General features: G+C 40.4%; 1 protein-coding gene across 2 annotated transcripts in view; it reads right to left on the reverse strand.

Moving 5' to 3' along the window:
- Window positions 1-12261: 12261 nt before the first annotated feature.
- Window positions 12262-16053, reverse strand: part of ANK2 (ankyrin 2) — a 246943-nt gene continuing 243151 nt past the window's right edge. For both annotated transcript variants that reach the window (XM_050896051.1, XM_050896049.1), the window contains one exon: window positions 12262-12340. In XM_050896051.1, the coding sequence (XP_050752008.1) occupies window positions 12326-12340 (15 nt within the window). In that variant the 3' untranslated portion in view covers window positions 12262-12325. The remainder of the gene's footprint in view (window positions 12341-16053) is intronic.

Raw genomic sequence — 16053 nt, forward strand, 5'->3', positions numbered from 1 at the left:
ACACGTGCTCTTCTTCATACTGGTCAGACTACATGGGGAAAAAGAGTATGAAAATCTTTCTTCTTATGTCATCAAACTCTTGGATGAACCTTGGCATACTCTCTGTGGAAAATAATTTGCTAGGTTAACTTGTCACAAATTTTTCATGGATTGATAAATACTGAAATAATTTACTTACTGTGTTGGAATGAATTTCAGATTGTGTGCCAGTTATGTGGTGTTCACTTAACACGCTTCCCTACTGGCAATAGATACCGTGCCATGGGATATCAGTCACTGTTATTCTGGTATCACCATGGAGAGATGGAAGCACAGTTTAGCTTCATTAGTAACAACAAAACCATCTCCAAATGTCTTTAACTAGCTTTCTCTGATGTACGCGTGATTGAGATGTACTTGTCCGGATTTCGTTCTTTGCACAAATAATTGCTTGTGGAAATATTCTTGAAATGCTGATTTAGAGCGCTGCTGGATAATGGGACTGAGTCAAACTGGTGACATGAAGTCTGCTCTCCTCTTTTTAAATTATTGTGAGAAGAATTTGGCCTTAGTTTTTGAAAGCAATCCAGAAATAATGCTGGCAAAGTGGAGACAGTAAAACCTGCCTTATGGAAATCTGCAGAAGACACACATGCTTTTACATACGTGAAAAATAAGTTACTGAAGCCTGAACCAAAACCTGAGAGGTACTATCTGGTATCTCTGTCCTGGCGTGGAAAGTATTTATGACGCAGAAATCGAGCACTAGTGTTTAGGCCTTAACAAAGGCTGTTCAGCATCTAGGTTCAGGGTCTTTTGGGGAGAGAGGCAAAACATTTCCCTCCAGGATCATGCAAAGTTCATGTCCCTGGTAATGATTGCAGGCTCAGGCCCCGTTTAAGTCAGTTCATGTGCATTAAGCAGATGAACCATATCGCACGATTTCCACCATTTAAATGCTATAAAACTCATACTTCTCCCTATGCGTGGAAAGTAAGCAAAAAAAGTGTGTCATGTTTTGAATTATGTCTGTCTGATTTCAGCATTGTAACTGAGAAGAATCTGACTTTATTCAATGATTCACAGATTGCAAGAAGAAAAAGATGAAAAATAATATTTGTTAAAACTGGGTGCTAAGCTTTAATTTTGGAGTTTGGGGGGTAGGGGTGGGGAAAGCCTCACTCTGTGTGTGTCTGTGTATGTGGTTATCAGAGGAGAGATGTTTGATTTGCACTTTAATTTGATTTTCCCCATGAACGTTGCTTGTGGACAAATACTTTTCTCATCTTATAGATACTTTAAGAATTCAGGAGGGCAATGCAAAATGCTTTCTGAGTTTAATGAGCATTTTTGCAGTAGCTTCACCTTACTGCAGGCTTAAAGAAAAACACTCCACCATGCCAGGTGTAGTTCATCCTTTCTGGAACTTTAATTGGGCTTTTCTACCAGCATCATCATCAAGTACAGGCACACACTTTTCACCTGAGAAGGAATAGGGCAGGAGATGAGTGAAATTGTGTTTTATATCCCTTCCCTTTCCCAGCTGTGTTTTCAAATGGCTTGTATGATAAAGAGAGTTCTTAAATACCAACTGAACAAAACATGGTACCTTTTTTGTAGTCTTCTTGGTTATTTAACTATCTTGTTCTGTTCTTGTTGTAACAAACCAACCTCAAAGAAACTAAAAATACTTATTAAAATGATTGCCTAATCTCATGGTACTTAAGATCTGATGTATCTGTGTACAGCAGAGTTATCTGAGGAAAAAGGAGAATTTCTGAATGAGCTGAAGCATGAAACATCACAACCTTGTAGTGTATAAATGAATGAGCTTAATACGAGTACTCTGCATATCCCTATGTACAAGTTCAACAGCTGATGGAAGTCAGTCTAGTCTATCAGCTGAATTTATATCAGCAAAGGATGCAGTCATGTGATGCTTGATTTTTTATTAATTTATTTATTTCCACCAAAGATGGAAATGTGGAAAATGAAATTAAGAACTGTATCCTGTCTCCAATGAGACTTCCTCTGTTGATTTCTATTTGAAAAGGGAAAGAATATCACAAAATTTAACCACAACCTTTCTTTCTGCATATTTCTCATTCTGTGTGACTTTGTGAAGGTAACATTTGTGAAGAACTTGGTTATCGTTGTAGAAAGCCGCAGAAAAAGCAACAACAGAAAGTGTCTTTGCAATATTTGAGTCTTGCTCTGAACTCCTGGTTGAAAGTAGGATTATGGAATTATGATGTCTGTTCACTACCTAGTTTCCTAAGGAAACAAGGCTAAAAAGAATAATTGTTTATTGAGTACCGTCCATGTTGTACCCTGAATGCGTCGGTGGTCCTCAGCGTCTTTATTAATTTGTAACGACTTCTGAGTAGGGAGAAGAGGGCAATGTAATATACAGGCAATCAGATTTTTAAACCAGAACCCTGGATAAGCACCTGCATTGCTATGATATTGACGTAATTTAGAGCAGGTCTGGAATGAAAAGAATCTATCCGCAGTCACCAAAAATCACTCTGGGTAAAGAACCATGGTAAAATGGTCAGAGAAGAGATGCTCTTAGAGCTGGTACCTGTGTGTGAATGCAGAGTTTTGCAGCACTTGCATAGCAGATCTGTTATTTTAAAAGTTGACATGAAGAATGTCTGTTCTTAAGCCTACAGCAATGTATTACGACTATGAAAATGTGTTTTCAATTCCCTCATTTATTGTTGGCTACCTGCACGCTTTGCGGTGCAGACGCTGCTTTCCCCCGGACCCCCCGATGCAGGACTGGCTAATGCGAACGGGAGCCCGCTTTCCCCCGGTGCCTGCAGTAGCTGGTGTACCATTTGGAATGAGGCAGGGAGATTAGCTTTGATGAAGGCAAATCTGCATGCTCGGAGGGAGAAATAAACATGTCAAATGTAGCAATAAAAAGGTCAAAGGATTGTTCTGGATCTGGATATCAATTTGGATAAAATTGTCAGATATTTCAATTTTAGAACCACTGAAAGGCTTTGAATACAGAGATGTTAGGAAGTGACTAGAACTTCCATTTCCCAACGTGGTTTCACTAACTGCAGCAAATTTGGCCTGATACAAAACCTTCTGAAGCGTAGGGTTGGATTCAGTGGGCTTGGGCTAAGCCCCCAGGTGGGGTATAGCCATGTCTCTTACCTTTAAAACCTTGTCTGGGCTTAATCATCTAAGGTGTAAATAGTATTTTTACTATTTACAAATATTTTTAAATTTATATTATAATTTATTTATATTATAATTTTTATTTATATTATAATTTATAATAAATTCTTTTCTTTTTTCTTTCTTTCTTTTAAATGACCTTGGTTGACCAGAAAAAAAATATTTTCCTGGCTATAAATGAATTAAATTGGAGAACAATTTTTGTGCTTTACAGATCAGGAAGAAAGTATTTGAAATTTAAAAAAAAAAAAGAAAACAAAACCCCAGATGTTTTGCTCTGGTCTGTCTGGAAGCACTGGCAGCACAGCGCAGTTATGTCCTGTGGCTTGTTATTCTTAGAATCAGGTGAATGATGGGAATAGTTGCAAGTGCAAGTACAAAACTTGCTTTAATACTCCCTAGTGAAATGTGCGTGCTCTGGGTGCTGACAACGAGCCATCTGTTTCAGTACCCACGGAAAGTAAACAATGAAGGGCTGTAAATGCTGTTTGAGCAAAGAAATTTAAATATTCCCAAAGTATTCTGACATCCTTATTGAAACCTTGTTTTGCCTGGCTTTTACTGTTGCTATCACAGGGGAGAACTCTGTGTGTGTGTATGTACATAAATAGAATACCCACGTACTTTAAGTTCTAAAATGTGGAATAAGGGGCGGGGAGTTCCTTGCCACTACTGGAGTATTTGACTTCAAAAATTCGTGGGAGTTTTGTTGTGTTTTTTCTATTAAACACTGATGACTTGCTGCACTCTAGTGGCTATTTAATAAAAGTCTTGTGCAATGCGAGCTACTGCTCACCCAAAGCTGAGCGGAGGTTAATTCTGTCTGGCCTCAGAAAGGCTCAACCAGCTTTTATACGTTTTATTTTATTTTAATTGCCCCCATTTTTGCATGTAGTGCTGGAAGTAGTGATAAAAAGCCTTCTCTGCTAGTAATAAGAGACACCAAGACAAGCGTGTCAAGAAGCCTGCCAAGGTGAGGCTGGTATCTCTTACTCCTTTGGAAATTATGTTGCGTTGAAATGGCTGGAGGAGAGTTCTGACGTGCTGTGGCCAAGGGCAGACCCCACTCCTGCAGTGACTGTGGCCTGTTGGGGCAGGGTTAAGGAGAAGATTTGTTCCTCCAGATGCTCCTCATGTTCTCCTCTGTGTGTTTGGTTTGACTGGGGGCAGAAGGGTTGGGGGTTTTGTTTTTATTTTTACTATTATTAATTGCTTAGACCTGCTGATTAGCGCAGGTTTTTTATTTTTATTGCAAAACATAGACTGTCGGTGAATGAGAAAAAGGCTGGGACTGACTCCCCTTATCTGCATTATTTCAAGGAACAGTCCTTTAAGTGTCTTGGATTCATATATTTCTCTATATCTCTTTTCCTTCACCTTGATATTCTCCAACTCGGAGAGTTAAGATAGCATCCTGTAGAGTAGGGAGGACTGGGTGCAGCCTGTGTCTTTATGTATGCCTGGTATGAATGACTGAAAAATTATTTTACCGCCTTGTCAACAAATAACTGTGGTGACTAAAGCTAGAGGGGCCCTACAGTTATAGCACTTGTTCCTATAGCATTTTTAAATATGCCTTGAAAATGAATAGGCTGTCTCTCATCTGACTGTCGGGGGAACATGCTGTTTGGACACAACAGATGAGAAAAGGACTTGCTAACACAAGTACTGCAGTGGGACGTTCCTCCCCTAAACACCGGCTCCTGTTCTCCTCATTACTCAGGTTATCACTTCCATGCTTTCTCCTCCCTTCCTGTGTCGATTGGCTGTCTCCAAGATAACGCTTTTCCCATGTCCTCTCCAAAACTTCGGCTACTGTTGAAGCCAGTGATACAATTCTGATATTTTCTTTTTGGCTTTCTAGAAACTGGGAGGGGAAAAATAACTTCTCCCTTGTGCTCGTTGTCTTGTCTGGAGCCAAGACCAAACTGGTCCCTTGGCTGTCCAGCGACGTTTCCTTGTCAGTCTGAAACATGGGCTGGAAGCCAGTTGCCACCTCAGATCAGTGGAGCTTTATTGGCCAAGTGGTATCTCAGTTGTGTGAAAGAAGCAACTGAAGATAAAAATACACCTGGGGTCTGTTCTGTATTGAGAGAGATGCTGGTTTGGACTTGCGTTCGCTGATGTGAAGCATCATTCCTGATCTGATCGCAGGATGCTATGCAGCCCTGAGGTGTCTCTGTTGCTCTAACCTGCTTTCTGTCAAGTACAGTTGTCCTCTCATGGGAGCAGGATAGTTTTAGCATACCCTGTAACGTTAGCAAGCGTTTTGCTATAATGTTCTGGTCATTGTGTCCTGCCGTATCGATGTTCGTGCACAGCTATGACAGCGTCACCCAGAGTAATGCTGCCTGGGCAAGCCCCGCTCGCTGCTGCCAGTAAGATCTGCCTTCCTCCTGTTTGCCTGCATAAAATGGCTGCAGAGATGAGCAGGCGGGAGTGGGCTGGCTGGCAGGTGGGGGGCCTTGTTTCTCCCACAGTGAAAGGTTGTGTTTTATCACTCGTCACTTGGCGCAGGCAGAATGCTAGAAAGGGGTCTTGAGCACCTTATATCCCACTTCCGTGTATTGTATCTGAAATTATGGTCCCTCCTGCAATAACGAAGCCAAGTGGAAGGATTTGATTGTGCTACTCAGTTGCCTGTTTCTGGATTCAGAAACAACAGGATGATACGGTGGCTTGTGGAGTGATTTCTGGATGTTGTGTCCTACCTTTCAACCAACTAGTCAACATCCAATTTCTCAAAGATGCAAAGGGAAGCTCTAAGGTGCTTATGAGGAATGCTTGATCTTCAGCACTGCTGGAGCCTTTTACAGCTGCCTCCTTTTTTTTTTTTTTTTTTTTTTTTTTTTTTTTTTTTTTTTAATTTAATCCTATTATTCTGACAGCTCCTGCTATGGAGTCATGTTGACATAAGAACGTGAAGCTGAAACTGTAGCATTACAAAGAGGAAGAGCTAATGCTCATGGTCAGTCACCTGCTGAAACATGAAGAGCAAAGCACAAACACAAGTTAATTAATTGGATTGAGATATTTCTATGTGTGTTTCTTTGCGCTCTTTAAATCATTTTCTGGTTTTTATTTTGATGTAGGGGAGGGTCATTGTTGGATCTTTACCCTTCAGCTGTATAGAAGTTGAGCGTCACCTAACCAAACTGTTTTTTCTACTTGCCTTCTCTGCGAGGTCTATATTTACTACTACAACTGTATTAGTTCAGTAAAAGCTGTGGTGTTGCATCACGAATCTGGCTGGTTTTGAGCACACCGTGCGTTCTGATGCATTGCAGCTGGTAGTAGATGCTGGTGCTTCAATCACTTCAATTATGTGTGTTTAAATGGTGTCCCATTCTTAGATTCATATCCCATAATTACAGGGAAGTAGGTTGACAGGTATGCTCTGTTTTATCCTTGAGCTCAGCAACAGCGATGTTTGGGCTTATGTAGTGATCACTCAGGTATTGATTTAGTAAATAGAGAAAGCTGGTGTCAGAGTCATCAAAAAAAAAAAAAGGTGAAGTCTGACCAAGAAGGATGTTGATTTGATGGAGTGGATTCGAAAAGCATTCAAAGAGGAAAGGGAGTTGCTCACTGAAATCAAAAAGCTGGTGCCCTCATTAGACGTTCAGTGACCTGGAAATGTTGTGTTAGCTTTAATGGAATAAATGGGTCCAGGGTTGTGGTGGTGGTGTGTGAGTGGGTTTTCTGTTCGGTGGTTGTTGTGTGGGTGCGTGTCCTTGTTTGTTTGGGGTTTTTTTAACGGCTAAGGAAGATTCAGTTCTGCGTACAGCCCTGGGTCTTAATAGCCCCGTAGTGTGCAGGCAGAATGAGTGATAATCCTCGTGTCCTTGCAGTGCATCAGAAATAAATACATTCTGAAATAGCTCGCGTTACTCCCTTTTTCTGTAGAGACCCCATTAAAGCAACCTGTGTTTGACAGTCTCCTAGATGGTATTAATCGCTCTCCTGCTAGTAGGAGCAGGAGGCAGACCTGACAGGAAAAGCTGAGGTGGACTCTACCCATTGCTGCTGTCACTATTGAGAAGAGGAGGGTTAGCCCTCAGGAGGCAAACCAAATCTATGCAGGGGACTGAAAAAGGATGGGAAAGATGGAGGATACAGCTGCTTTTTCTGGTGTTGATGGTTCACTGACAAAAATTGCAACAACCGGTGTCATCTTTACCAGATATTGTGAGACCTGACAACTGTTCTAGCTTTGGGCTTTTCTGAAATGCCGCTTTCTATGCCAGCGTGCAAAGAAGTAGTTCATAGCTGGGATATGGTGGAGAAGGTTTTAAGGTGATGATGCAGGTGAAGCCATTTGTATTTATGTCCTCAGGGAAATATGTTGTTCTTTGGAATTGCTCACTATCAAAGGCCTGAAATTATAGGCTGTCGTGTGTGGAGTATATATCTTGTACTGGCAAAATTCACTGCTTATGCATGTATGTGATGAGTTGTTAGCTGTAAATTCAGTCTTTCTGGGTTTTCTGGCTCATTTAATTCTTTGAGTCGTAAATAAATGTGTTCTAGCTGGCATGATTCAGAAAGTACCCACAGGTCCTGCCAGGATGCTCCACTTACTTACTTTCTTACTCCAGTTTTATGGAATATGTCAACTAAATAAAAATATCACTGGACAGATGTCTCTGATGACACATTTGATAGTTTATCCCCATTTTGCTGAAGTGGTACCACCTAATCAATATGAGGAGACAACTGCCACAGTTGGCATGTGGCTCTGTGTGTTCTGCATGGGGCTCTGTTTAGTGGTGGCTAGCACGAGGATCCTCAGAGATGTTAAAACGTGCTAAATAGCTCTTTGCCGTGGATCCAAACCGTCGTCTTTCAGGGTTTGCTGGGGAATAGAAGCGGAAGATAACAGAGGCTCTGCTAATAATGTTCGTATTTTTGAGCTGGCTTACAGACCTTTACAGTCAGACTAAAAAAAAAGCTTGATAATACAAACATTTTTGTAAAACTCTTCAGTTTTGTAAGAAGTGGGTTCTGGATGCTGTATATATTTGTATACAGAAATGAAGCCTTTCCTTGTTTCAAGGTGGAAAGGAAGAGTGAGTGAGTTGTTAGTACCTGAATTGTTGCTGCCACTTACCAGGCCATGACAAGCACAAGGTTAGTCTCTGGATTTAACAACTTATGTTTGCTTAAAAAAAAAAAAAAAAAAAAAAAAAAAAAAGTGACTTCATAAAAGGTGTTTACTTTCAGGTATTATTTAGCAGAACTGGCCAAAGTCTTTCAGCAAAATAGTGTTTCTCTTGGAAAGTGCTGATAGTGAGGTTGAAACTAGACAGGCTGGGATTTAAAAACGTTTTAAAAACACCGATAGCCTACCTCTGACACGTGTCCTGTTTCCCCACCGCTCCCTGTGCAGCTCCGGCGTGTCGGAATGCTGCAGTACGAAGAACGCGCAGCATGGTTCGCCTGGGTTCACACAGCTGTGAAGTGTGGTTGCAGGCAACTGCATTCCACGCTGACACCCCCCCACCCTGGCGTCCACGCGTAAGCGTGGCTGCCGCATCTGTACTGCTTATGCTTTACGTGGCCTTAATCTTCCAAACAAAGTTCGTTAAATAAATTGGAGTAAGAGAGTACATGAATACTGTGTTGGTATTACAGCCACTACTGCTGCTCTACAACTGACACATGTTCTGATATGCATAGGTCGGAAGAAATAAAGACCTTTTTATCTGCTCTTTGTTAATGAGTATATTTAATAGATCTGCATGGGGGGAGAACAAAGCTTGTTTTCATGTTTTGCAAATGCTGGATTCTGCAATTATTTCCTATTTGTCCTCAGGCTAATGTCATGGTAGTGTGGTAGAGGGGTGGTTGTTTTTTTTTTAAGGTGAGGTTGTTTGCTTGTTGTGTGGGGTTTTGAGTTGCTTTTGTTGTTTGATTGTTGGGGTTTTTTTAAAACAATTGTCTGTCTGTCATTGGGAAAAGAAGGGGGAAGAGAGGAAAAAGTCAGGAACCTTTGGCTTAGGTACTCACCTTGAACGTGTATGCCTTGACATGGTCTCGCTATGTCTGTCACAACTGACTGACTTGGGGTTTGATCCCATACCGGCCAAGCTCTGGTCTGGCCTGTGGGCATCCTTCTGGTCTTGGCAGGGAGTTCAAGTGTGCATCTCTTGTACCTTAATCTGGGAGGTTCAATGAGACTGAATTTTTGGCAAATACAGAAACTGCTTAAATTGATGGTTTCTCTGCTATGTGAGATGTAGGCAGAAGGATTCCTTTGATGGCCGTGAAGGTAGTGCCGAAAGAGTGGGGGTGCTGGGGCAGTGTGACCTGTTACATTAGCCAGAGATCCAGCTGCAGTAATAGAATTGGTACAGATTTATGCTGACTAAATTTAAGTTGGCAACAAAACAGACTCTTTCCAATATTTTCTGTGCATTACAAGGATGTAAGATGTGACAGAATTTCACCCTATGTTTTTCTTCCCTATCTTTCCTCTGGTTGAGAAACTCTCAGTAGTAGGCACTCAAAAAGTAATTGACTGTAACGAACAGTCTGGGCCATATTTGAAGGAAAATTCTGCAATTTCAGGCCCAATAAAATAACTAGAAAACATGGCTAGATAATCTTTGAAAACTATTAACAAAGATTTAAACAAAAATTTGTATCTGACTGTTATAACAGACTGACACTTACCAATCAGTGCTGAATAGCAGAATTAAAAAAAAATAAAATATATATCTGTCTATCTTAGGGAGCTGGGTACAGAGGAATTGCAATGATGATAGTTCAGTTAAGGTACCCAAATGCGTGCTGTTCCTTTTCATGCTGCACTGGCAGTAAAAGAGAGCGAGCCATTATTTCTACATTTAACACTTGTACATTTTTATTTAGTTAAATCAGCCATTGTACACATTGCAGCTATGTATTGTTAGTGTTGTATTTTTTTTTTTAATTTTTAACTAATACATGCCCTCATAGATATATTCAATTAGTGTTATCACCATGGGAACAAGATGCTGATTCGTCAACTTAAAATTCACTTCTTCTCACAGTATTCAAGTTCTTTGATAACACAGCAAAAAATCAAAATAAGAGGTGAATAACCATTATGTTGTTACACAGAACATCATCTGCACCGCAAATAACACAACAGAAATGCATTTCTTTAGAGCCCCATCCTTGAAGATCATCCTGTGCTGTCTCTGACAATAAGAAAGCCATGATGCATTGTGAAATGTTTCATCATTGGTCTCATTCGGTTTGGCTGCCAAAACACTTTTTTTTGTTTGTTTATTTTTGTTTTCCTGCCTGCCAAAAAAGTGTTAGCATGGCACCTTGGGTTGTTTTGCCTGCAGGAAGCCAGAACTCCCAAGATGTTTTCATGCTTTTGGCATTGTTACTTTGATGAGGAAGTGCCCTTGTTCTGAGCACTGAGTGAGTCATTAAAAAACAAACAAACAAACAAAAAACCCCAAACCACCCTATAATTGTAGAAGGCCAGATAAGCTTGGAAAAAGTATTACTCCTAGAGGAGAGGATTTGTTTTACTCTGAGTATACTATTAAAAAAACAAATAGCTGTTTAAAAACATTTAGTGTGTTTGTGTGTATGTGTGTATTATATGCTAAAACACTACAGAGCTCCCTCCATTAAATATTAAGGTATAGAACATCCAAAATGTCAGATCTCTATGTTCCCTTTTTTGAAAATAAAAGTGCAGACATGCTATCATGGTTTTCAGAGGGTTGGTTTAGAAATATATATATTATATATATAGAGATAGATAACAAAATATGAACAGAAACTGGCTTTCAAGGATCGTGAGCACTTTCTCTTTAAAAAACACTTGATTGGAAGATAAAAACTGCTCGCTCAGTGCTAAGAGGGCTAACAAGCTGACATGATTACAGGAGGGTTTGGTTTTGACCTTCAAATGCCACATGCATGTATCGGATAAGAGGCAATCTTGATAAAACACGGTGAATTAATTATTCTTCCTTGTATAGTGGGTAAGTCTTTCTCCCATAGTTATCTACAGTGCAGTGGCCAGCAGGAAGTACCACCAATAAGACAGTGTGGTTTGCTAAGCAGTGATGAAAACAGGAAACTACTGTAGTTATAATTGTTTAATACACCCTGCCACATGTCCAGATCTAAAAGATTTTAATACCGTATGCAAATGTGCCATAGATATAGCTGCTAGCAAGTTGGTTACCTAATTGGGTATTCTTTTTTTTTTCTTTTCTTTTCTTTTTCTGGAAATCTTTAAGTGGCTGTCCGAAGGTCTTAGAAGTATTAATGGCCACAGTCAGCTGTTACTTCATGAGAACAGCTGAATTTCCAGGTTTTTAGCCTGACTCTTAGAGCCTTTAACTATAATAGATCCCTAAACTGGAAGTCTTATGGATGCAGTAGATCTGCAGTGCTTCCTCCTCAGTCAGTCTGTGTTTGCATTCGATTGTGTTAACATTATTTTATTAATCGCTGTTCAGCAGTATCAATAGACCTTGTAATCCATGATGCTAATTGTAGTCATAGGCAGTGTGTTTTCTGCAGTCTTGTAAGTCCAAATACTCTTGCTATATACAGTTTACATGTTAACTCCCTTTTTTATGATGCATGTACATAGTCACTTGAAGAGGCCTGTAGATGAAGTTGGCTTGACAAATGCAATTTCTTGAAGCTAGTGCAGAAGCAAAGGAACAGCGAGAAGTGGCGATGCTGACAAATTCCCAGTACGGCACAAAGACGACGATTCGGTGGATAAATCATCCTGAATGAAGGATGCTATCTTTGGTCACAAATTAGCTTACAGGGTAAAAAATAACAAAAACCCAAAATCAAATACAGGGCAGGGGAAGAAATGAATTCATCTGCACAAGTAGAAATGGCAGTGTCTTCCAGTGATTATGTAGGTAATAATGTCTACACCTAGAGAAGATGAATGCTGCATACGGGATGGATGGTTATGTGTTGTTGTTGTTGAGGGGTGGCAGCTTCTCACTTCGCCTCCTGTTTCCAGTCCTCTTTGCAGAAGTGTCTAAGAAGCTGCTCGAGGTCATGTTGGAGGTCATCCTGTGGTAGTGCTTCTGGTGTGTCTTCCAGCTCTTCTATGTGAACATGTTTTCCGTACCGATCCTTCATCACAGTCCTCTTCTGTGTGCTGGCTTTACTCAGTGTTGTCCTAAAACAAAATAAATAAGAAAACTGTCTTTAAAAGCCCACAGTTCCTGAAGGTTTTAAAAAAAATGCTCTTTTTCAGCTACAGTTTTAAGGCTTTTTCATTTCAAATAACATGAGAAGAACTGTAGCTGGCAGTTTAAGCCAGCTACTGAGGTCAGATATTCATTATGCATTCTGAATACAACACACACTGCTGCTTTAATTGGCTTTCATAATGTAAACTAATAGCAATTAATCTTTATACATTGACTGAGCGTACAGTTTTAGATACCCAGCAAAACCATGCTGTAACACGCAGACATGCAACAGATGTTGAAATTTACACGAGACCTTCCTATTTGCTGCATTTAACGTCAACATAGAGAGTTGTCCTGTACAATAATAATTTAAGCTGATTGATTCCTTGAACACGTACAAGTCTTACTTCTGGCACCCAGTAAAGCTACATTTGTCGTAATCTAGTGTCCTCACCTATTCTGTTAAATTACTCTCTTACCTCATTGGAACCATCTTGCTCTACGAGTCAGAACCTTAAACCTCACCAAGTCTCTTCCAGATCTAGGCAAATAAATGTAGTTGTCATAGGACAGCTGAGCGTCTCTTGCTTAGCCTTACCCAGAAGCCCAAGTTTTGGTCAGTGTCCTTGAGAGAGGACCACGGGAAGCCAAGCACACTTGGAAATTCCTGCGTGCTCAGCCAGGAATAGCTCAATTTTTATCAGACAGCTGACACTTCTTAATTTGACCTGCATGACCAAAAGGCCCCTCTGTTAGATGGAGCACTCTGACAAGAATGTGCACCCTTCATCCAAAAGCAGATGCAGCAGGTCTTCCGGCTCTCGGTGTGTCCTTGTGACACCAACCCGCTAATGCTGAAACTGGTGTGTGTTTTACAGCTTGTTACAATTACAGACACAGTTTGGTCAGGATGTTGTTTCAGATGCTAACATTGGTTTTACCACCCCAATGGCCACTGTCAGTTCAAATGGTCTGAAAGAAAAGGTGTGTAAAAGGTACCTAGCCTGTAGCAGCCTTGGCTCAAGTTGTGTGTGGTAGGAGTGAATACACTTGCTGTACTACAGTAGCTTTTTTTTTTCCTCGCAAATATTTTCCTATCTATCTGCCCTGCCTCATTCTTCGTAAGGCTCAACTGTCACGTGCATATATCTATATATATCTATCTCCATATATCCTCTCATCTATTTTGATAATGTTCAAATGATCACAGAGTCAACTGGCAGAAAAAAATATTTTTGAAGTAACCTTGATTAATGTTGTTAACCGTAAATCATGCTGTTACTTTTGTACCACCGCCTATGAAATCAGCTGGGCAGTGATACCCCGTTGTACTGGGTCTAGCCAGGATGCAGTTAACTTTCTTCATAGCAGCCTGTGTGGTGCACTGTTCTCCATTTGGGTCTAAAACAGTGTTGATAACAGACCAATGCTTTGGCTACTGCTGAACAGTGCTTACACCACATCGATGCTTTCTCTCCCCCCCCCCACTGGCCCCCTCAGTGAGTAGGGCTGGGGGTGGGCAAGAGACTGGGAGGGCACACAGCCAGGACAGCTGACCCGAACGGGCCAGAGGGATATTCCATACTACATAGAATCATGCTCAGCAGTAAAAACAGGGGGTTTATGTCTTCCAAGGTGACGATTGCTCAGCGACTGGCTGGGTATCAGTCTGCTTGCGGGAGATGGTGAGTGATTGCCTTTGCATCACTTGTTTGGTGGTTCTTCCCTCTTTCCTTCACTTATTAAACTGTCTTCATTCAACCCATGAGTTTTCTCACTTTTGCTTTTCCTATTCTCTCCCCCATTCCAAGGTGGGAGCGGCTGCGTGGTGCTTGGCTGCTGGCCAGGGTGAACCCAGCACACCCCTATTCACCGAGTCTTTTCAAGTGAATGTAGACCTTTCCAGTGCATATATCCCTTCCTGTAACAGAATGTTAGTAGTAATCTTTAGTACTTTTGCAAATAAAGCTTTAGATGCTGCCAGTGATTTCGCTTCAGACACTCACTTAAATCCACTCATGTATTATGAGTTTGTTAATCCTTTTCTAGTAACAGTTCATCAACATGCCAAGCCAAACCTTTTAATAATTGATCCGTCCTCTTTTGTGACTTCTTTCTCTACTAAAGCAGGGAGTTGGACTTTCATTTGGTTACCTGTATAGCTCAAAGCCTTGAATTAAAACATAAACTTCAAATTAAAACAAAACCCAAAAACCTAGGACAGAAGATAATTGCTCTTCACACCTTAGTGCTTTATATTAATGAAGTTGAATGCTGAGAAGATGATGAATAGACAAATAAGAGAAGCATCTGCCTGCCATTTGCATCCTTTCAAATATTCCTCAAATGTACAGATCAGTTACAGTTTCTTGTAGAGGAGAGTTTCACTTTACTAATAACTGTACTGAAGCATGTCTTGGTACTTTCTTTTCAACTTTGAAGTAGCCCAACTCAAGGCCTTGCGGTACCACACTTGCAGAACTCATCCTTTCTATCTGTTTACGACAGCTGCTACAGCGACCTTTTTCCTGTCACAGAAAATACTCTTTCTTTTATAGCTGTTCCCACTGCCACCTTGAGCTGCCTGTTCTCAGTGCTAGCAGTACAGAGATGGGTATACGTAGAAATGATATATACCTATGTATATGGTATCATTTCCTGAGAAATGATGCTCCTGAGCCTCGACTGTACTGAAATAGGAGAAGCGGGGAAGGGAGCCTGGCAAGCTTTTCCACAGAATATCTGCTGTTACTAATACTTCATAGGAAACATGAGAATAGAAAAAAGGGCAGCATTTTTATTTTCCTTTTGGCTGGATGTGGGTTTGTCTGTGGTATCTTCCACAGGCTTCTTGATTTACTAAACTAGAAGCTGCAAGCTGGGAAAAAAGTGTTATTTCCCAAACCATTTCTTTGAACCTCTACATGACAGTTTTTGCTGCTTGTTTTGTTACCGTCAGGAGAGAGGGATCTGGCTGCTGGGCCTATACTCGTAATGGGAAATTTGGCATCTCAATCTAATAGCTTAGCGCTTGTTGTCTTCCTGCAAGCTGTAATACCATTGTACGGCAGAAGATATCCAGACCATGCCGTTGTTGCATCTATGCTTTTTTAATTTGACAAAATATCATATAAAAACCAAACCAAGTACTTATGTTGCATCTAATGACACAAAACTTTCATCCACGTGAATCTTTAAGAGGTGTTTTACATGTGTTATTCAAAGGGACAGTAAAATGGATTAAGAGTGAAGTGCTATCAGTTCCTTATAGAAAAAGCTATATTAATTCAATATCACTTTTCTATTACTGAAATGTCTAAACTGAGCAGAAAAAGCATAAAAATAGGGAAGGTGCTAATTAGCTTGGTAGCTATTTCTTCCTTTCAAGGACAAATACATCAACTTACCCAGAGAGTAGACTTAACTGTATCAATTTCTAAAATTAGCTTCATGCGTGGTAACATATGAATGAACTTTTTCTTTAACAGTAACCACCACACACATGATTTCTAACAACTTTACTTAAAGCCTCCATGGGTTTTTTTAGAATCTTAAAATGTTTCATAGCTAATTCTGTAATGTTGGCTTCCCACACACACACACTTCATATACTAATCCTTTTATAACATGACTGAGTATAACAACAGAGGTTTATACTCAGTAGTTGAGTTCGATGCTCCACCGACAAAACTTTCAA

Source organism: Gymnogyps californianus, chromosome 4, assembly GCF_018139145.2.
Source record: "Gymnogyps californianus isolate 813 chromosome 4, ASM1813914v2, whole genome shotgun sequence".
Classification (NCBI taxonomy): Eukaryota; Metazoa; Chordata; class Aves; order Accipitriformes; family Cathartidae; genus Gymnogyps; species Gymnogyps californianus.